Genomic DNA, 21,763 nt, shown 5'->3' with positions numbered 1-21,763 from the left:
CTCAGTCCCATGATGCATTCTGCTTAATTGACTTATGTTCTTTCATCTCTCTCTCTTTTTCTTTAGAAAGAAGAAATGATGAAGAAAATGTTCTTGGAATTCATTTCTGGCAGAGTCTTGTGAGCTTTGCTTTCATTTGTTAGTGAAATGCTTGACATTTTTCCTTCATTTTATAAACATTATGTGCAAATCATTCAGAATCCTAATGGAAAGTAATTTCCCATTAATGCAGGCTATAAATGTCATTTTCTTTTGAAACTGTGCCTCAGAAACAAACAGTACAGGACCCCCTTTACACTTGCAAATTCCACCCACAAATCAAGGAAGCCCAATGCTGGGTGTGTGAGATGGGAACTTAAAGCTACCACCAAGGGAAACTTAGAAGAGGCAGCCTGGAACAGGCACAGGCAAAAGACACACAGGGGCACACACAGAGTTTGCTGTAGTGGAGAATATGGGACACTGAGCCTTCTTAAAAGCCAACTTCTGCACATCTGTGATCTCTGTCTAAACATCGCCCTTCTAAGAACTTAATCTGTCTAGAGACCCAGCTACTGGCCAAGAAGGAGGGGACAAAGCACTGACATGCACGGCCTCAATGGGGAAGTGAAAGAACTCACTGTCCTGTTTTTCCCTTCCAAGTCAGATGCATTCAGCGGACTCCCTTTGCAACCACTTGCTGACCACAGATTCCATGTAATCATGAATCTTGGAAATAAAGCATTCCCAATGCTCTTGGCCATTTTGTAACATTCCCTAGTATTCCTTCTGAATGATATAACATGAAATATCTATCAGGTAAAGTGCCCAGCTCTATTTACTGGCTCTGTGATCTTGAGAAGATCTCACTTAACCTCTCTGAGCCTTGCTTACTCATTTGTAAAATGGGGACTAAAAATAGTAGTAGACATGTATATCAAGTATTTACACAATATGTAACCCATAGTAAATAGTCAATAGTGTTGTTGCTATTATCATTATCTTATTATTTCTTACTGTTTTTTTATTATCATTTCCTTGCAGTACTGTTATGAGAATGAAATGAGTTATGCCTATAAAGCACCTGGCATACTGTTGGCACTCAAATGCTAGGTCCCTATGACCTTAAGGGATACTTTAAGTCAAATACCTTTTAATTTTTATAAGGCTTAACACTCTCCACACTGCCAGTCTGTGAGCTCAAATTAAAGGAAAGTTGAGTTCTCTCTGGTGGCAAATGAGAGAATGTTGTCTTGGGAGCTTGACCTGAGGTCCTGTCTCTAAGAACTACTTGGATGCAAGCTGGAAAGGTAGAGAGAGTGGGGTAAGGACTGAGCCCTGGGGTCCTGGGTCCTCCCTTCCTCAAATATAATATACTGGCATTGAAGGAGGGAGGCTGAGGTTGAACTCACTGTCAAAATTTTTAATTAATTTGCTTATACCTAGCTTCTTTCTAAACAGAAATTTTGAAGTGGCTTACAATAAATGCATATTCAGAATAAAGCTTTTTCAGGCCAGAGGTAGAAAGATAACACCTTAAGGAGTAGGAAAAATATATAATTTTCATTCAAATAACAGAACTTTTGAAATTAAAACGGGGATGCTACTAAAAATCACACCGGAGCTGTCTCAAGAAGTGTAAGATGCTTGGCTGCCCTCATCAAAGGGTAGGAGGAACACATATTCTACTGCAGTCATTTAAATGCTGCTGTGCTTAAACTTCACATTTGATACTGAGCTTCCTGGTTACCAGGACAAATACGGAGAATATAATGGGCTACATAATTTCTTTAAAGAAGGAAGTACACCTACTTTCAAGTACATCCACTTTTCCCATTATCGAATACAGTTTTTGGCATATTCAAATGTTCTTATTAAAATACAATTACAAGAATATCTTGAAAAAAGAAAAATATTGCCCATAATCCTACCATTTAGTCTGGTCTACATATGCAGATATATGTTTACAAAGGTATATCATACTTAGAACTTTGTGTCTTCCTTTTCCATTTAATATCATACCATAAACATTTTTATGTTTCTATACAATTTTCATATTAATACATTTAAATAGCTGCAGAATATCCCATTTGATATACCATAATCATTATCCTACTATTGTCAAATATATAAAAATAAATATTGTTCATGGATTAAAGACTTAAACATAAGACCTGGCACGATAAAAACTCTAGAAGGAAATCTAGGCAAAACTATCCAGGACATAGGAGTAGGCAAGGACTTCATGAACAAAACACCAAAAGCATTGGCAACAAAAGCCAAAATAGACAAATGGGACCTAATCAAACTCCACAGCTTCTGCACGGCAAAAGAAACAGTCACTAGAGTGGATCAGCAACCAACAGAAAGGGAAAAAATTTTTGCAGTTTACCCATCTGACAAAGGGCTGATATCCAGAATTTACAAAGAACTCAAACAGATTTACAGGAAAAAAACAAACAAGCCCATTCAAAAGTGGGCAAAGGATATGAACAGACACTTTACGAAAGAAGACATATATGAGGCCAACAATCATATGAAAAAATGCTCATCGTCACTGGTCATCAGAGAGATGCAAATCAAAACCACATTGAGATACCATCTCACGCCAGTTAGAATGGCGATCATTAAAAAATCTGGAGACAACAGATGCTGGAGAGGATGTGGAGAAAAAGGAACACTTTTACACTGTTGGTGGGAGTGTAAATTAGTTCAACCATTGTGGAAGACAGTGTGGCGATTCCTCAAGGCCTTAGAAATAGAAATTCCATTTGACCCAGCAATCCCATTACTGGGTATATATACAAAAGACTATAAATCGTTCTACTATAAGGACACATGTACATGAATGTTCATTGCAGCACTGTTTACAATAGCAAAGACCTGGAATCAACCCAAATGCCCACTGATGATAGACTGGATTGGAAAAATGTGGCACATATACACCATGGAATATTATGCAGCAATCAGAAATGATGAGTTTGTGTCGTTTGTAGGGACATGGATGAATCTGGAGAACATCATCCTCAGCAAACTGACACGAGAACAGAAAATGAAACACCGCATATTCTCACTCATAGGCGGGTGATGAAAAATGAGAACACATGGACACAGAAAGGGGAGTACTAAACACTGGGGTCTATTGGGGGGAAAAGGGGAGGGCCAGTGGGAGGGGGAGGTGGGGAGGGATAGCCTGGGGAGAAATGCCAAATGTGCGTGAAGGGGAGAAGGAAAGCAAAGCACACTGCCATGTGTGTACCTATGCAACTGTCTTGCATGCTCTGCTCATGTACCCCAAAACCTAAAATCCAATAAAAAATTTAAAAATTTAAAAAAATAAATAAATATTGTTCATTAGGTTTTTCCCACTTACAACTTTTTGTTTCTCTAGATAGAGCTATAACAGATACATGGATATGTTTTGCTCAAATTATTCCTTTAGAATACATTTTCAGGAATGAAGCCACTGAGTGTATAAATATTTTTATCCATTTTGATAGATATTTCTGTGTTGATGTCCCAGTGAGTCATGCCAGGGGTTGGCAAACTATGGCCTGTGAGCCAAATAATATTTTATTGAAACACACTCATGCCCATTCATTTATATATTACCTATGTGTACTTTTACGTGCTATAACAACCAAATTGAGTAGCCAGTAGAGACCATAAAGCCTAAAATATTTACTCCCTGGCCATCTACAGAGAAGAGTTTGCCAACCCCTAGGTTATGCTTGTGGGAATGTAGTTGGTACCACATTCTAACAAAAATCGATTCTGTGGAACACTATAGAGAGGGAAATCAGTGACAGAGGAGACATTTTCTTCCACAAAAAATATGTAGTAAATTTAGGTGGTAAAGACTTTGAGCTGGCCACCAAAACAAACTATTCCTTTCTTCCACAGAAATGTAATTACAGATAGGATGTGGTCTCCAGCTCACCTCCCCCAAACCTTTGTAGCTAGATGTGGTCACATGATTAAGCACGTGCCAGAGGGATGGAAATGAAAGTAATGTGAGCTACTTCTAGCTCATGTCCTTAAGAGGAAATCTCTGGGCCTGGACTTCCGTTTTTAATTTCTATCTTGCTTGAACTACTGCCTTCGTGAGTGTCTCTGGAATGGTAGCTACTATGACACTAACTAATACAGAAACTGGTACCAGAAGTGGGGTGTTGACATAATAAAACCTAAAATTAGTGGCACTGAATCAGCAGGCAGACAGCAATTAAGAGAAAACAAACATAACAAAAATGAAACCCAGTGACCTGTTAGATTATAAAAAAACATTTGAAAAACTTTTTTGCCTATGATAACTCTGAAAGCAGACCACATACCAATAGCTCTAAAGAAAGAAGGTAAATAAAGCCATAAGGTTGGTATATTAGCTAAATCTTCTTGTGTGTAGCAAGTTGTTATAAGAAAGACGAAAGTTTCCCAGTCTGCAAGCAAAGGTAAAAGAGAGAAAGATCAGAGGTTGGCTCCTAATGCATTAGAAAAGCAAACTGTTTCTGTATTCCAAAGAAAACAAGATAAGCAGATTGCTCTTCCAAATCATTCTCAGAGATCTGTCTAAACCAAAGGAACTCAGCTGTGCAACGAAGGTGCAATGAAAGGTATTGCCTTCCTACTCAAGTCTGCTGTTTCAGATGGTCTCAAGGTAGCCTCTGTTAAGTTAAGAAAGGGAAGCATGGGTGAGACAAGGAAGGAAAGAAATAAAAGCATTAAGAGCTATATCTAAGAAAAAACCTTGAATGTGTTTACAGGCACATGGAACTGTCTGGAAGCATATAGATCAGAAGCTCATTATGTTTCTTAAGAAATCAAGTTGTGGCCAGTGTGGTGACTCACCTGTTATCCCAGTACTTTGGGAGGCCAAGGCAGGTGGATCACTCAAGGTCAGGAGTTCAAGACCAGACCGGCCAACATGGTGAAGACACATCTCTACTAAAAATACAAAAATTGACCAGGTGTGGTGGTACATGCCTATAATTCCAGCTACTCAGGAGGCTGAGGCACAAGAATTGCTTGAACCCAGAAAGCGGAGGTTGCAGTGAGCTGAGATTCCACAACTGCACTCCAAACTGGGCAACAGAACAAGACTATCTCAAAAAAAAAAAAAAAAGAAAAGAAATCAAGTTGTGATAAGAAGTGTAAGCCCAACCTGAAGACATCTGTATCTACTGAACTGTAAGGAACCCACAAAGTCCCTGAGCAGCAGTAAGCACATACGTCAAAGAAGGCAGCCCTTCAACGCCCACTTACAATGTAGCCTTGGAAGACATATTTCTCAGAGAGCAAATCTAGGATCCCACAGAATAAAGGACAAAAGAGTCTCCCTGATCCAGAATCCAGAGAGCAGAACCAGGGTCTAATCAAGACACTTCCTTCATTGCCAGGGTAGGCGGTCCTAGAAAGTTCTGTCCCACAGGAGTCCATCATTGTTATGGACTGGTTCCTGCAGTGTATTTCCCATTAGCTATGGCCTGAATGTGTGTGTTCCCCCAAAATTCATCTGTTGAAACTTAATCCCCAATGCAATAATATTAAGAGCTAGGACCTTTAGGAGGTGATTAGGTCATGAGAATTACTGACTTAGGAGGTGATTAGGTCATGAGTACCTAAGGGAGATTGTTTGCCCCTTCTTACATGTGAGGACACAACTAGAAGGTATCATGTATGAGGAATGGTCTCCACCAGGCACCAGTTCTGCTGGCACCTTGATTTTAGACGTCAGCCTCCAGACTGTAAGTAATAAGCTACCCAGTCCTAGGTTTTTGTTACAGAAGCCCAAACAAACTAAAATGCCATTGCAACTGGGTAGCAGCTGCTTAGCTAGAGGTTGTACTTCCCAAGTTGCTTTGCCACTAGGTATGGCTGTTTGAACACTCATCCCTGGAATATGTGTGTCATTTCCACCTTGCAGGTATAAGAGGAAATATCTAGCCTAAATGTCTGTTCTTTCTCCCCTTCCTGCTGGCTGGAGTGGCAACAACTAGAAAACCATATGATGAAGATGGCAGAGCTGCCATCAGCCTAGACCCCTGAGAGACTCTATGCATTAGAACCACCCATCTTCTTGGAATATTCTCCCTGGACTGTGGCAGGAGTGAGAAAATACTCTTTTACTGCATTTTGGGTTTTGTGTTTTTTTTTTAAAAAAAAAAAACAACAAAAAACAGAAACCAGTGTTAGCATAATACAATACAAAAAGTCTTAGAGAAACCCTGAACAGACCAATAACAAGCAGCATGACTGAAATGGTAATAAAAAATTGCCAAAATAAAAGTCCAGGACCAGACAGATTCATAGCTGAATTCTATCAGACATTCCAAGAAGAATTGGCACGAATCCTATTGACACTATTCCACAAGCTAGAGAAAGGTAATCCTCCCTAAATCATTCTATGAAGTCAGTATCACCCTAATACCAAAACCAGGAAAGGACATAGCAAAAAAAGAAAACTATAGATCAGTATCCCTGATAAATGTAGATGTAAAAATCCTAACTAAATCCAATTGAATATCAAAAAGATAATCCACCAGGACCAAGAAGATTTTATACCAGGTATGCAGGGCTGGTTTAACATATGCAGGTTAATAAATGTGACACACCACATAAACAGAATTAAAAACAAAAATCACATGATCATCTCAATAGACACAGAAAAAGCATTTGCAAAATCCAGCATCCCTTCATGATTAAAACCTTCAGCAGAATCACCATACAAGGGACATACCTCAATGTAATAAAAGCCAACTATGACAAACCCACAGCCCACATAACACTGAATGGGAAAAAGCTGAAAGCATTCCCACTGAGAACTGGAACAAGACAAGGATGCCCACTCTCATCACTCCTCTTCAACATAGTACTGGAAGTCCTAGCCAGAGCAATCAGACAAGAGAAAGAAATAAAGGGCACCCAGATCCGGAAAGAGGAAGCCAAACTGTCACTGCTTGCTGATGATATGATTGTATACCTAGAAAACCCTAGGATCCTAAAGATGCCTCTGAAAAGCTCCTAGAACTGATAAATGAATTCAGCAAAGTTTCAGAATACAAAATTAATGTACATAAGTCAGTAACTCTGCTATGTACCAGCAGAGACCAAACTGACAATCAGATCAAGAACACAACCCCTTTTACAATCTTAGAAGCTGTCACAGCAAGAGGGGCCTAAGGAGAGGTGATGACTAAATGCAATGTGCTATTCTGAATAGAATCCCAGAGCAGAAAAAGGAAATAGGTAAAATCTAAAGAAATGTGAATGAAGTATAGAGTTTAGTTGATATGAATATATGTTCATTATTTACAGTAAATATACCACACTAATAAAATAGAAGAGTGGAGGAGTATATGGGAATGCCCTGTGCTATAGTCACAATTTTTCTGTAAGTCTAAACTATTCTAAACTTTAAAATTTGTTTTGAAAAACTTTCCCACAAAGAGCTTATCCTAGGGATGCATGATTAACTTAACTATATAATTCACCATATTACAAACTAAAACTAAAAAATAAATGATCATCTCAACAGAGACCAACAAAAAGGCATCTGACAAAATTCAAAGACTGTTTTTCATTAAAACTCTCTGCGAATTATGTATGACTAGAAGGAAACTCCCTCAATCTGATTTTTTAAATCTATGAAGGCCAGGTTTAGTGGCTCCACACCTGTAATCCCAACACTTTGGAAGGCCAAGGCAGGTGGATTGCTTGAGCCCAGCAATTCGTGACCAGCCTAGACAACAGGGTAAAACCCCATCTGTACAAAAAATACAAAAATTAGCCAGGTTTGGTAGTGTGTGCCTGTAGCCAGCTACTCAGGAGGCTAATGTGGGAGGATCTTTTGACCCTGACAGGGTGAGGCTGCTACAAGCCACGACTGTGCCACTGCACTCCAGCCTGGGTGACAGGGCAAGACCCTGGCTCAAGAAAAAAAACTATAAAAAACCTACCACTAAGATCATCCTTAATTATGAAGTACTGAATGCTTCTCCCCTAAAATCAGAGACAAAGCAAGGATGTCCACTCTAATCCTTTGTATTCAACATATTCTAGCAAGTGAAAAAAAAACACAAGAAAAACAAACACATCCAGATATCCAGTAAAACTGTCTTCATTCATAGATGACATGAGTATCTATGTAAAGAAACTAAGGAGTCTATTAAAAAACTACCAGAACTAAGATGTAAATTTAGCAATGTGGCAGGATATAAGATCAATATACAAAAATCAATGGAATATTATGAATGCTAGAAACAAAAATTTAGAAAGGGAAATTTTATTAAAGTGCTGTTTATAATTGCATACAGATAAAATAGAGATTGATGAAAAACTTTTTAAAGATCTGTATATATTCTAAAAACAGTGAAACACTGCTGAGAGAAACTCAAGAAGACCTAAAAAAATGGGAAAAAAATAGATTGTGTTCAAGACTGGAACACTCAATTTTGTTAAGCTATCAATTCCCCTTAAATTGATTTATAGATTCAACCCAATCCAAATAAAAATCTGAGCAGGATTTTTTTTTTGAAACATTGAAAATTTGATCTCTAAAACTCACATGAAAATGCAAAGGAACTAGAATAGCCAAACAACTTTTAAAATGAAGACCAAAGTTAGAGGACTAACAGGACCTAACCTCAAAACCTATAAAGCTACAGTCATCAAGACAACTGTACAAGCATAGAAATGCAGCAATAGTACACTATGTGACAGTGCTGTGAATATTATTTCTGTGCTCATGATATTGTAAGTAAGTGTTAGAGGATGTAAAAATGGAAGTTTTGGATGAGGTTCCAGACTGTTTTGTTTTGTTTTGTTGTTTTGTTTTTTTTAACAGATGTGCAGAAGACAATTTATGCAGGATTTGAAAACAAATTAAAACAGAAGAGATGAGGGAAACTAGTTTTATGACTTTTAATCCCAGCCTACATCTATGGCATAAATAGGTCAGAAGATGGAGATTAAAAAGGATTTTTAGAAAAATGTTTGGAGAGAGTGTGAAGGGGCAGGATGTGTTGTGATCTTTCCATTTCATGCCAAATCAAGAGAGAAAGCCTTTTAAATGAGTCCTCAGCGAGCTTAAGATACATTCTCTGGGGACTTAAGAACAGAAAGGGTAGATAGGGAAAGAGAAAAAGCCAAATACAACCTCTTCCCTGACACCAGTGTTCCCATTGCAACAGGCCAGAGCTTGGGGAGGAGTGAAAGCCAAGCATTAAATCAAGATTATAGCTTAGACTATGACCTGGGTCTTAGCATTCTGACTACTGCACAAGCCTGCACTTACACACTCAAGTGACTGGAGAACTATGTGACCCAAGAGTAGTCAGAAAAGTCATGGAGCCTGCTAATATTTTCATCCGTAAGTAGGCAATTTAAAATAACAGCAGGGAAAAAAGGGGAGGAGGGCATTATAAGAGTCGCATATGGTGGAAGTGGTTACACAATGAATATTTAACAAAAATATTGATTATAAGTAAATTGGAAGGGTGAAGGGAGGGAGAAGTATATGGAAGACCAAGGATTAGGAAGCTAAGCCCTTACTTTCCATATCAGGAAATCAATACATTTATCCAAAACTGAAAAATCAAGAAATAGTAAAAAACAAGCATCATGAAGTTAAGTACCAAATAAATATATAGAAGAGTTGAAAGTGTTTCCTCTGAGAGCAGAAACTAAGCACTGGGAGAGGAGCTGAGGGGGAAACTGCCATTTCTCACCAAAAAAAGCTTATATTTTAAACTATATACACATATACTCTAATATTTCTTAGTTTTAATAACAAAAAAATTCATGGGTCCTGCCCATGTTATCATACAGAGATAGAGGTAACTACATTTGCCTTTTAAAAACCACATACACATATTACTATTTTCTTTTTAAACTACATACACTTATTACTCTGACAATTTTTGTTTTTAAATGAAAAAAAAAAAACCTTTAAGGATAGCAATAGGGTTGGAAGAAACTTCAGACTGTGCAGCTTATATGAGCAATGTCTGTTTGAAAGAGCAACTGGACATCCATAGGCAAAATAAATTAATCTCAACTTAAGTCTCACATTTATACAAAAATTAACTCAAAGTGGATCATGAACTTAAGAAAAAACACAGGAGAGGCCAGGCACAGTAGCTCATGCCTGTAATCCCAGCACTTTGGGAGGCCAAGGCAGTCAGATCATTTGAGGTCAGGAGTTCGAGACCAGCCTGGCCAAAATGGAGAAACTATCTCTATTAAAAATACAAAAATTAGCCAGGTGTTGTGGTATGCACCTATAGTCCCAGCTACTCAGGAGACTGAAGCAGAAGAATCACTTGAACCCAGGAGGCGAAGGTTGCAGTGAGCCAAGATTGTACCACTCTACTCCAGCCTGGGCTATAGAAAGAGAGTCTGTCATAAGTGAATGAATGAATGAAAATCTTTAGGATTTAGGGCTAGGCAAAGAATTCCTAGACCTCACACAATCTATTAAAGTAAAAATGAATACATTGGACTCCTTAAGAATTAAAAATTTTGATCTGTGAAAGACCTTGTTAAGAGGATAAAAAGGTAAGCTACAGAGAGAATATATTTACAAATCACATATATGTGAAAGAACTTGTATTTATAATAAATCAAGAATTCTTAAGACTCAATGGTAAAAACCTAAACAATCCAATTAGAAAATGGACAAAAGACATGAAGAAACATTTCACCAAAGAGGATACACAGATGGCAAATAAACACATGAAAAGATATTCAACAGCATTAGTCAGTAAGGAAATGCAAATTAAACCCACGGTAAGATTCACTACACACCTATCAAAGTGGCTAAAATAAAAAATAGTGACACCACCAAATGCTGGCAGGGATGTGCAGAACCTGAATCACTAGTACATGCTGGTGGGAATGTGAAACAGTAGCACAACTCTGAAAGATAGTTTGGGAGTTTCTTTCCATTTACAAAAATAAATCCTTATGATAAAGATCTAAATATTAAGAAAGGATTATTCAAAGTAGAAAACTGTAAAAAAATAACTTTGGGGATAGGGAGACTTTTCACAACAGGGCACAAAATGTAAAAGTTGTAAGCAAAAGATAGATACATTTGACCATATCAAAATAAAAGCTTCTGTATACTCAAAGCAAAACTAAACAAAACAAACAATAGCAAAAGCAACAAAGAAACAACGCACTCCATAAGCAAAGTTTAAAGATAACTGACCAACTAGGAAAAAAATTATTAATATTCTCATATGGAAAGAACTCCTAGAAAACAATAAGACAAAGCAAACTACCCCCCAAAAAACCACAAATAAATGACATAAACAGACAAGTCTGACACAAGGAAATACAAATTAAAATAAAGAAAAGAAAGTTCACCCTTACTAAGAATCATGGAAATGCAAATTAAGACTGGATACCATTTTTTCTCATGAGTGCTTGGCAGAAATGGAAGTCTACTGGCACGGGTGTGGGTAAGCAGGTGTTCTTACTTTAATAATAATGTAGCCAGCACAGTGGATAAAGGACAGTTACTGTAGCAACTAACTGGAAACAACTTTAATGTCCACCAAGAGGGAAATGGTATAATGGAAAACTATAAAGCTATTAAAAACAGTGGGATAGATCTATATGCATGATATGGAAATAACTCCAAGAAATTGATACATTTTTAAAAAACAAACTGCAAAACAATATGCCTAGTATGATCTTGCATTTAAAAAACAGAAAAAAGGCTAGATACAGTGGCTCATGCCTGTAATCCCAGCACTTCAGAAGGCCGATGTGGAAGGATTGCTTGAGCCCAGGAGTTGCAGAGAAGCTTGGGCAACAAAGTGACAGCTTGTCCCTACAAATAATGAAAAAATTAGCCTGGCATGGTCACATACACCTGTAGTTCCAGCTACAGGGGAGGCTGAGGCAGGAGGACTGCTTGAGCCCAGGAGGTCAAGGCTGCACTGAGCCATGTTCGTGCCATTGCACTACAGCCTGGGTGACAGAGCAAGGCCTTGTCTCAAAAAAGAAAAAAAAGAAAAAGCAGAAAAAAATCTAAAATGCTGTGTTTATATGTATATCTATGTATATTAATAGATATGATAATAGTTATGCCAAATTTTTAACAGTGGCTACATCTAGGAAGGGAACTGGGATGGAGTGGGTGATCACAAGAGATTATAGAATGACTTATACCATTAAATTTTTTTGTTTATTTTACTAAAAAACATATTTGTGTCACTTGTTTAATTAAAAAAATGATGTAGCACTTAATACAGTATCTAGTATAAAGCAATTGCTCAAAAATGCTAACTTCAACTTAAAGAAAATATTTTCAAAGTAAAAATTAAATATAAAGGATGATGTAGCAATAATACTTCTATGGCCTGGTTCTAAATGCCACATTATACAAGTGATAGAATTCCCCAGGGAACAGAAAAAGGGGGTACTTTTAGGGGGAAAGGGGATTTACCAAACTACCAAAGAAAGATATCCAGGGTGTGTGTGTATTCACTGACCCAGGAACAAGCAGTAAATTAGTGTTTCTAGAAGTGCTTTACTAAAGGCACACTTAGTAACTTACCTGTCGTCTTTGCTACAGAGGTGGTAGAAACACCGTTGAACTCACTAGAACTCCTTTTCACGGGCCTTGGCTTGTATTCTCGTCTGGGGACACTGGATGCAGCTGATATTCTGTAACACACATCATAAGATGAGCCAGACATCTAATCTTGAAAGCTTTCCAAATACACCTTCTCTCTGTCTTGATGAGCATAGGAACTTAGGTTACAGCTAGTGGTCATGAAGGGGACAATTTTTATGCACTGACTCTTGAGTAGCCCAAAGTTATGGAGGTGTTATCACAAATATAATTTGTCAACTCTCTATTTGAGCTTGTGAGTGAAATTCATCTTGAAGAAGACTAATTGAGCCAGGCATGGTGGCTCATTCCTGTAATCCCAGCACTCCAGGAAGCTAAGGTGAGCAGATCACCTGAGGTCAGGAGTTTTGACACCAACCTGGCCAACATGGTGAAACTTCATCTCTACTAAAAATACAAAAATTAGCTGGGTATGGTGGCAGGCGCCTGTAACCCCAGCTACTTGGGAGGCTGAGGCAGGAGAATCACTTGAACCTGGGAGATGGAGGTTGCAGTGAGCCGAGATTACACTACTGCACTCCAGCCTGATCAACAGAGTGAGACTCCATCTAAAAAAAAAAAAAAAAAAAAAAAATGACTGTCTTCATCAAGTCTCTGAGGCATCTGGCAAGTGCCTGGGATATGGTCACCAACCAGTGATGGATGAGAGCTGCCTTTTCCCTCACTCTGCTCTTATAGATTACGATAGAATGATGAAAATACACTCCTGTGAGTAACAGGTGAACTGTCTGCCTGCAGAAGTGGACGCTTCAGGATCTGAACACACCTTTGTCTTCCCTATGTAACTATATCATTGATTTAAGTAAAAATTCCTCCAAATTTATGCATTACCATAATCATGTATAAAACAATTTTCTGTTATCAAACCTGGTTAAAAAAATAGGGTATTTTTAACCCAATATTTTAATAAATAGAGTTGCCATGCATACTATATATGATATTACTAATTTTCAGAAAAGTACAGACTACATCTATGATTAAAGTCACAAGGAACACAGAAATCTTTCTTTAATTGTTCAGAAAATACTTCTGACTCTTTCAATACCTGTCAATAATATGAACATAGCCTGAAATTCATACCGGTGAAGTGAAAATATATCTTTTTTAACAGATATTTACATATTTTCCATACATCATCTCACTTTTTTCCATAGCTCTAGATGTTTTCCATCCCTTTGTGAATGGGGAGCTAAACTCTCATCAAATTAGCAGTGAAGCCAGGATAGTTTTGGAGGGGTTGATGTCCAAGGTTGGGGAGCAACTTGGTTAGTTGCCCTAAACACAGGTTACAATAAAAGGTACTTAACGAAAATAAAAAAGAGAAAAGCTGCCAGATCCTTCTTCCCAGTTCTATCCTATTGGCCAAAGCCAGTACTTATTATCTCAGTCCCATCCACACCCAACCATGAAAGCCAGTGAAAGAAAATTCAAAACAGAATGAGGCAGGGGAAGGGGAAGATGGAGAGATGGAGAGACAGACACACAGACAGAGACAGATGGATGGATTTCAGTAGATGTTACCTCCATAGCCCTTGGCTGGTAAGAAACATGGAGGCACTTACCGCATCTGTAGCTTGCTCTGCAGCTCCTGCAGAATCTCTGTGGACTGTTTGTGATAGTCTAATGCTGCCTCTATGAACACGGCCAACTGGCTGACTTGTTCTACCTGCAGCAGAAGTGGAAAATTACTCCATGGAGGCCAGAGCCTGTATAACGTCCAGAGAGAGAGGAGACCAGCAACAAAGACCCAGCTTGGCAGGGAAGGCCAGCATCTGCCTCAGCTCTGGTCCATTTCATTTAATTTCATCTAGGAGCTCTGTATAGTAATCACACAGGTCATGGTATGGAGCTATACATACTGGAAAAACATGTTCAAATTATTTGTGATTTTGAATTTGATTTAACTCAATAAAAATGCCTGTTTTTCCAATTAGAAGATGACTTTTCTCAGGAGATTTTCTGTGCTATAAAGTTCATGGATCTGAAAACAGAGATATAAAGTTCTTCCAGTTATAACTGAAGCCAACATTTAGCAAAGGAACTGCCTACTTAGTGAAGTGTCTCTACCTGCACTTTCTAGCTAAGCCAAATCAAGATATTAAGTAAATTAAACAGTTAAGAACAGTAAATTAAACAGATAAGAAAGGGGGCGGGGAGCAACATGGGCTCCTGGGCCAAGACTTTCCGGTTCCCTATATGCTTTTTGTTGCTATCACTCAACATAATTTCTCTGAAACACAGAACTAAAGGGAATGAACTAGAAAGACACTGGCATCTCTGCTTCCCACAAATCAAGAGATTCATGAAATTAGTGACCAATTTACAATGAATTTTTTTAAGCTGTGTCTTAGAAAAACCTGTACTATATGGGGCTGTATAATTTGAGGAAGAGCAAACCAATGAAAGCCTGAGAACTTTCCTGAGCCCCCACATAACCGAGGGGCTGCTACAGGAAAGAGATTAAGCTTATTTCTGGAAGCCCCAGAGGCAAGCCTCAGGGGGCTGAAGTGACAGGTCTCCCCTAGCATGAATCCAATCAACTCTAGAGCTGGACTGAGACACAAAATCAATCCTGCCCTTCCCAGGCTTCCCCAACGCCTATGCGTCATTTCCACACTTCATTTTTACTCAGCTTTAGAGCAAAGTCTGCTTGCTTATTCATTTATACAATCTCACCCTGCCTGACCAACCACGTCAGCCTTCAAAGATCCAAGCTACTTTCATTTGTAGTTGCAAATCATTCCTTAGTTGTCTGTACTTAAATTTTTCTTATCCACTTATACTATTTTAAACACAGCTCAATATGCATGTAAGATATACATGGAATTCCATGTGTGCCAAGCTGTGATCAGCATCTGAACAATGAAATCCTGTCGGGTTTCATTTACTTTACCAAGCTCTGAGGCTGGAAAAGCAACAAGCCTAGCCTTAAATTTCCAAAAACCCAATAAACAAAACAAAGACAGCCTGGCCCCTACCAAATCCTAAGGACTTCTTAAATTTCACCTTTGGCTTTCACACATACTTTTAAGGAAGTTCAGCACCATGGCTTAGCACAATCATAGTAGAATTTGCTATAGAAATCATTTTTCTTCCTTACAGCGCTAGAGTGGTGTGCTTGGCAAAATCTATGTCACGCCTCTCTGCCTTTAGTAAAATTTATTTGTCCTACCTTATAACTCACTTTTTTAAAATGTCTACGTTTTATAATTTTTAAAGAAATAGTGAAAGCTAAATGAGTATTTCTTGAAACATATTCCAGATTGGGGAACAGCAAGGGGCTGAGGGGGATTACAAGCTATCCTCTCTGCTGTGGCTAAAACACAAGCCGATGTAATCTAGAGATGCATTTGTAACTGCTCATTGAGTGGCTGACTTTGGGAAGGAAATGAATCCTCAAAACCCTTAAAGCTTGGTAGACAACGGCAGCACTGCCCAATGCCTGCACCTAATAGGTGTTCAGGACAAGTCCTGAAGGGGTGGCTACTAGGCTGTAAGTCTCTCTTGTTGACAGTGGAGACCAGGCCACAAGCAGATCATTTTCCTACTGATTCCAGAAAATGTAAGCTTCCAGCTGTCCCCCAGGTCCTGAGCATTGAGCTGTGTGGTGGGGACCATGGGGACCAACACAGTTTGACTCAGCCTCCCAAACCACAACTAGAAATAAATACCTAGACAGGCAGAACCAAGATAAAGCAACAAACTTAGGCCTAGCAAGAGCCAAAACCTGACCAGAAGGTAAACATTTCTTCCATTGTTGGAATTTTAACAGTCCATCTGTTAAATCAGAGAACGTCACCTGGGATAGAGAGAAAGGCATAATTCCACTTCTGGGTTGAGACCTGGGCTGCCACTTTGCTGGTGCCATCTTGAGAGCAAAGTGTGACCTCACCCATGAAAATGTCCATATGATATATGCCAAGGAACTGGATTTCCAGAGAATCCACTCCCTTTTCTGAAAGTGAAGCACACTAGCTACTACAGATGGGTTCACACTCAGCTGATGCTTGAAGTGAGAAACTCATCATGCAAGCAGACTTCCATGTAGGTTAGAGGTCAAGGAGGCACAGGCCTTGGTGGATGACAAATGCATGGAGTGAGGGCTGTGTAGCTACCTGGGAGAGTCAGGGAATCATAACCAGAGGGGGCCTGAGGTAGACAGAATCACAGAGCCTGCAAAGATGTCCAAGTCTTAATTCCCCAAACCTGCAAATACATTATTTTACATAGCAAAAGAGACTTTGCAGTTATGATTAAGTATCTTAAAATGAGATTATTTTGGAATATCTGAATGGCTCAACATAATCACAAGGTCCTTTAAGAGGGAGACAGGAGGCCGGGCACAGTGGCTCAAGCCTGTAATCCCAGCACTTTGGGAGGCCGAGGCGGGTGGATCACGAGAGATCGAGACCATCCTGGTCAACATGGTAAAACCCCGTCTCCACTAAAAATACAAAAAATTAGCTAGGCACGGTGGCGCGTGCCTGTAATCCCAGCTACTCAGGAGGCTGAGGCAGGAGAATTGCCTGAACCCAGGAGGCGGAGGTTGCGGTGAGCCGAGATCGCGCCATTGCACTCCAGCCTGGGTAACAAGAGCGAAACTCTGTCTCAAAAAAAAAAAAAAAAAAAAAAAAAGAGGGAGACAGGAGTGCCAACATCAGACAAGATGTGACAATGGAAACAGAGGTCAGAATATGTGAAGATGCTATGCCGCTGACTGTGAAGAGGGAGGAATCAAAGAATGAGCCAAGAAATGCAGGTGGCCTGTAGAAACTGGAAAAGGCAAAAAAGCAGCTTCTTCCTCTGGAGCCTCCAGAATGAACGTGGCCCTGCCCATACCTTCATTTTAGGACTCTAGGCTGGAAGACAATAGATGTGTGTTGCTTTAAGCTACACTGTTTGTGGTCATTTGTTATGGCTCCAATAGGAAACTGATACAGAGCTGCTTTAGCCCATCCTCTAACTATGCAAAAACCTAACAATGAGATTAGTGCTGACCTGGGTCCCCCTTTCATGGTGACAGGAGCTGTTGCCTGGAGACACATAGGAACCAAGCTCATGGGGCAATGGGCCCATGTGGCTGGGCCTGGGGACTTCATTGCTGACTTGGCCGTACCCCAGGGTGCCTCACTCTTTTCTGAGGGGTAACACCAAAACAGGAAATGAACTCAATTTCTCTCCCATGACAGACTGTGCACAATGCACAATCCACAAGTGACACACGTGTGTCACCTGTAGACGCATTTCATTCCAAACCTCTCTTTGGCTGAAAACTAACGGAGGATTAGCAGCATATGAGGCCACTGGGAGTACCTTGATCCTGGGGATGGAAACAGAGAATAGATGCCCCCAGCTATAGTGGACTAAGGATACTAGAAGTTTCTAAGAGTTGTGAAAACCCCATGGACTCTTGCATAAGATATGAGCCATTAGCCCAGCCTTGTGGGCCAACTGCAAAGGACTCAGGCTGTACCCAAAGAAGAATGGCTCAAAGGACTGCATATTGTAACAAAGGCTATCTTAGGTCAACTCTCCAAGAGGACTGTGGAAACTGGGGTAGCTGAGAAGCAGGGCTGGAAACCTTCCTCCTCTGACTCTTTAGCAATTACTTACCAGGGGACTCGGTGAGCAGCCGGGTGAGTAAGCAGAGAGTGGCACACCCTGAAGCCCATGGCAAGGACAGGGAGAGAACTGGGATGTGAGCAGCTGACGCCTGTCCAGACCTGGGGTTTGCAAGTGTGTTTCACATGCATGAATAAAGAAAAGTACATCTTCGAAAGATGGCAAGCCATTCTCTTTCACAACTGAAAAGGTGCATTTCCAATAGAGGTCATCTTCGATTGACATTGTGATAATACCAGTGATTTCTTGCTCTGTCATATCAAAGACCTCCACTCTTTTTGGATTCCTCAGAGAAGCTATGGAAAATTTCTCATGAATTTTGCAGTCTGGTCATAAACATATGCCTTTTCCAATGGGGCAAAAGCCTTTATTCAGAGTTTCTGAGAAAGTTTGAGTAAGGCAATTAAATTAATAACATGGAAAATAATCCCTTATATTTTTATTCTCTACTTCATCCTTCTAAAGAATTTCTCAAATGCAGTTGCTAATTTGCCTGATGCCAGTCAGGTGACATGATTTTCCCAGAAGCTTAGCAGAAGCAAAACCAGAAACAGAATTCAGGTATTTCACTCTGTGCTGGGTATGCTTTCCACGAGTTAGTATTTCCAAATGTGTCTTATTCCACATATTACAGCCCCTGAAACATTAGTAATAATATAATAATGTGACGGAATTCTGTGGTCAAATACATTTGGTAAACTGCCAACTGTATTTTCTCTTAGGAACTGCTTAGAGATTAATCTTTCATACTATCAAATAAAGACTCTGAAAAGTCTTGTGATAAAGAAAACTGTTTCATTTTATTTAACCCAGGGTGTCCCAAACTTATTTGACCACAGAGACATTATTAATGCAAAACACACTAACATCCCATGGAATGAATTTTGGAAAATGTTACTCCAGACCAAGGGAAAGACCCCAGGAATCTGGAATCTAGTAATTCCACTGGGAACCCATGGATGGAGGGAAGACCCCATAGCTGGGGAATGTATACCAAGAGAGCCAGTACTGCAGGTACCTGGGCTCACTGGACTGAAATAGGTGTCTTCTATGGAATATCTCTGATTTCTGCTAATGTCAAAGACCTACATTTGCTAATGGTAAGTTATGAGGAATAAACTCTGCAAAGACAGAAAAGGGGACAGTGCGTTAACAAACCTATGGGTGATATACTGTTCCTGAGAAACGACAATGAAGGCTGGTAACCAGTCTGCTGACTCCCACACTTTTCTCCAAGAGGAGGGCTGCCCTGGGTACTTCTCAGAACCCTGCCAGGCCCAGCCTGGCCTGGCAAGAAATCAGTCACAGGGCTGCCCCTCTTGGATCACTGGAAAGTTGGAGAACCAAAAGACCTCCTGGCTTGTATCACTGTCTATAGAATAACGATGCTGCTCAGCCTCAGACAAGATGTGAAGAGATGCTTAATGTCTCCATTCCAGCTCCTACTCACAAGACAACCAAAGGCTACAGTGCGGGGCCAAAGCAGACTCTTCTTTATTCTCCCATTCCCAGTTCTGCCAAAAATAGATGAGAAAATAGATACAACTTCTACCCAGGAATGTTAGAGTGAGCGCATCATGTCTCTCTACCTCCCCTTCCTATGCTGATCTATCTAACTGGTGAGATTGCAGGGCTGGGACCCACTTGGCCCTAATAACCAGGGTGTCTGGACACTGCGATGAAAGGCAGTAGGGACCTGGCTCTGGGCTCTGGATTTCTCAAGAGAGTGGGTTTGTGAAGTGGCCACAAGATTGTGTTTCATATGGCTTCGTGGTCCTGCACCCACTCTCCCTGTAGGAGCTCAGGCCTTGTGGGCCAACTGCAAAGATCCAAGGTCTAGACTTGAGGCCAGGAATAGATCATTGCACTTCTAACGTGGGCCCAGGCCCAAGCTGCCCCTTCCAACATGGCTTCCTAGAGAGCCCTGCTCTCTGGGCAAGGGGCTGGTGTATGATCCTGTGTGGCTCCCCTGGTTTGTTTCTCTGCTGGGAGAATGCAGAGGTGAGGCCAGATGAATGATCACACCCTGGAAACCCCTGCAAATGGCCTATTGGCCAGAAAACCTTGGGATGTATTGTGTCTGGAGACCCAGGAGAGACCAAGTCTGTGAATCCAGTCAGGGTTCTCACATCAGTCAGAGCTTTGGCAAACAATTTCTTCTGAGGCATTCCCTGGTGAAGCTTTTATTGTGTCTTAGGCAGGACAACAAGACATGAGGGCTGGAGGAGGCACCAGCTCTTCCCCCAGAGTGAGATTTTGGTCTCTGAATTGTCAGTGCCAGACAGAAATGGGCAGGTAGCACCAGAGCACCAAGCACACCCATCGCAGAGGGTTTCCCTTCATTCACCTTTCTCTGCTTATTCGCTTTCTCTTTGGAGAGAATGCTTCTAAGTCCTCTCTCCAGCCCCTCCTCATTTTCCTCCTGAAGATGAGGCTAGGGGTGCTCCCAAGTTAGTAGGATGGGTTGCTCTGCTGCAGTCACTGGCTCTGCAGGGTTGGGGCTGGCAAGGCTCCCCCTCACCCAGTTTCAGCATCTCAGGCTGTGTCTGGGTGCTGAGGCAGGCTGGCTCTCCACTAGAACTGGCTGTCATCCACCAAGGGAGCAAGGAGGAGAAAGTACCATCAGGACTTTAGGCCCAGGCCACATCCTTCAGCACAGTGGACCAGAAGGTCTGTATTTTACAATTTCCAGGAGTTCTCATCAGTTAAGGAGCTGTCCCTTGATTCCAATCTGGCTTTTGTGTCACTTCCTCCATTGGTCAGAACCCAAAGGGTGAATGGTTGTGACTGACATCCCCAAACTTCCAAACACAGTAACAGAAGCATGCCCCACTTGTGTCTGGAGGAAGCATCAGGGCCTCCACTGCTTGCTACCAGGCTTTCCTTGCAGCCACTCATTTGACAGTTTGTGTACCTTGTCTCCAGCGGGTACCAGATCAGGTGGAAGCACCGTCCAATCCATCAGGCGGCAGCAGCCTAAGACCCACTGTGTTTGACATGGCAATTAGAACAGGTCCCAGCCAGCTTTAGTTTCTGCCAGGAAATCCAGCCCTCCCCAGCTATCCTGAAGCACAGCTTGTCATGCAGGGCTTCCCCATCAGGAAAGGAAGCAACGTGACAACAAGAGGTTGAGTGACCAAGGTTGGACATGCAGGTGGCGACTCAAAGGGAGCAGGAACCAGAGTCCCATGGGATGCAAAACCACCAGCTCGGCTTGGTTGTTGGAGATGGGCCAAACACAGGGCCAAGGGTTCAAGGTATGCCCCATCCACCATGTACTGGCATTTTTTCTTTCTCCAAACAAGTCACATTCTCTGTTTGTCCCCAAGCACCACGCAGTATCAGCATTAGCATGTCAGGTCCAAGAAGTGACCCGGAGGAGATTTTTCTCTACCTTGCCTGGTCAACAGGAGAGGACGTTCAGACCACCTGGCTATGGCACAGACACACTGACACGGAAAAGGATGAGGTGCTGCTCTCTGATCTAACTGTTGTTGATCCCGAGCAGAGTGAAGATGG

General features: G+C 40.8%; 1 protein-coding gene across 7 annotated transcripts in view; it reads right to left on the bottom strand.

Moving 5' to 3' along the window:
* SH3GL3 (SH3 domain containing GRB2 like 3, endophilin A3) overlaps nt 1-21,763 on the bottom strand; it is a 293,614-nt gene that overhangs the window by 12,419 nt on the left and 259,432 nt on the right. For all 7 annotated transcript variants that reach the window (XR_013518773.1, XM_054258298.2, XM_002749185.6 and 4 more), the window contains 2 exons: nt 14,185-14,288; nt 12,545-12,654 (listed from right to left, as the gene is read on the bottom strand). Coding sequence is in view for 6 of the 7 variants with exons in the window: in XM_054258298.2 (XP_054114273.1) it covers nt 12,545-12,654; nt 14,185-14,288 (214 nt within the window). In the remaining variant the exon portion in view is untranslated. The remainder of the gene's footprint in view (nt 1-12,544; nt 12,655-14,184; nt 14,289-21,763) is intronic.

This window comes from Callithrix jacchus, chromosome 6 (assembly GCF_049354715.1).
Source record: "Callithrix jacchus isolate 240 chromosome 6, calJac240_pri, whole genome shotgun sequence".
Taxonomy (NCBI): Eukaryota; Metazoa; Chordata; class Mammalia; order Primates; family Cebidae; genus Callithrix; species Callithrix jacchus.
This window is presented reverse-complemented; position numbering and strand designations above follow the sequence as displayed.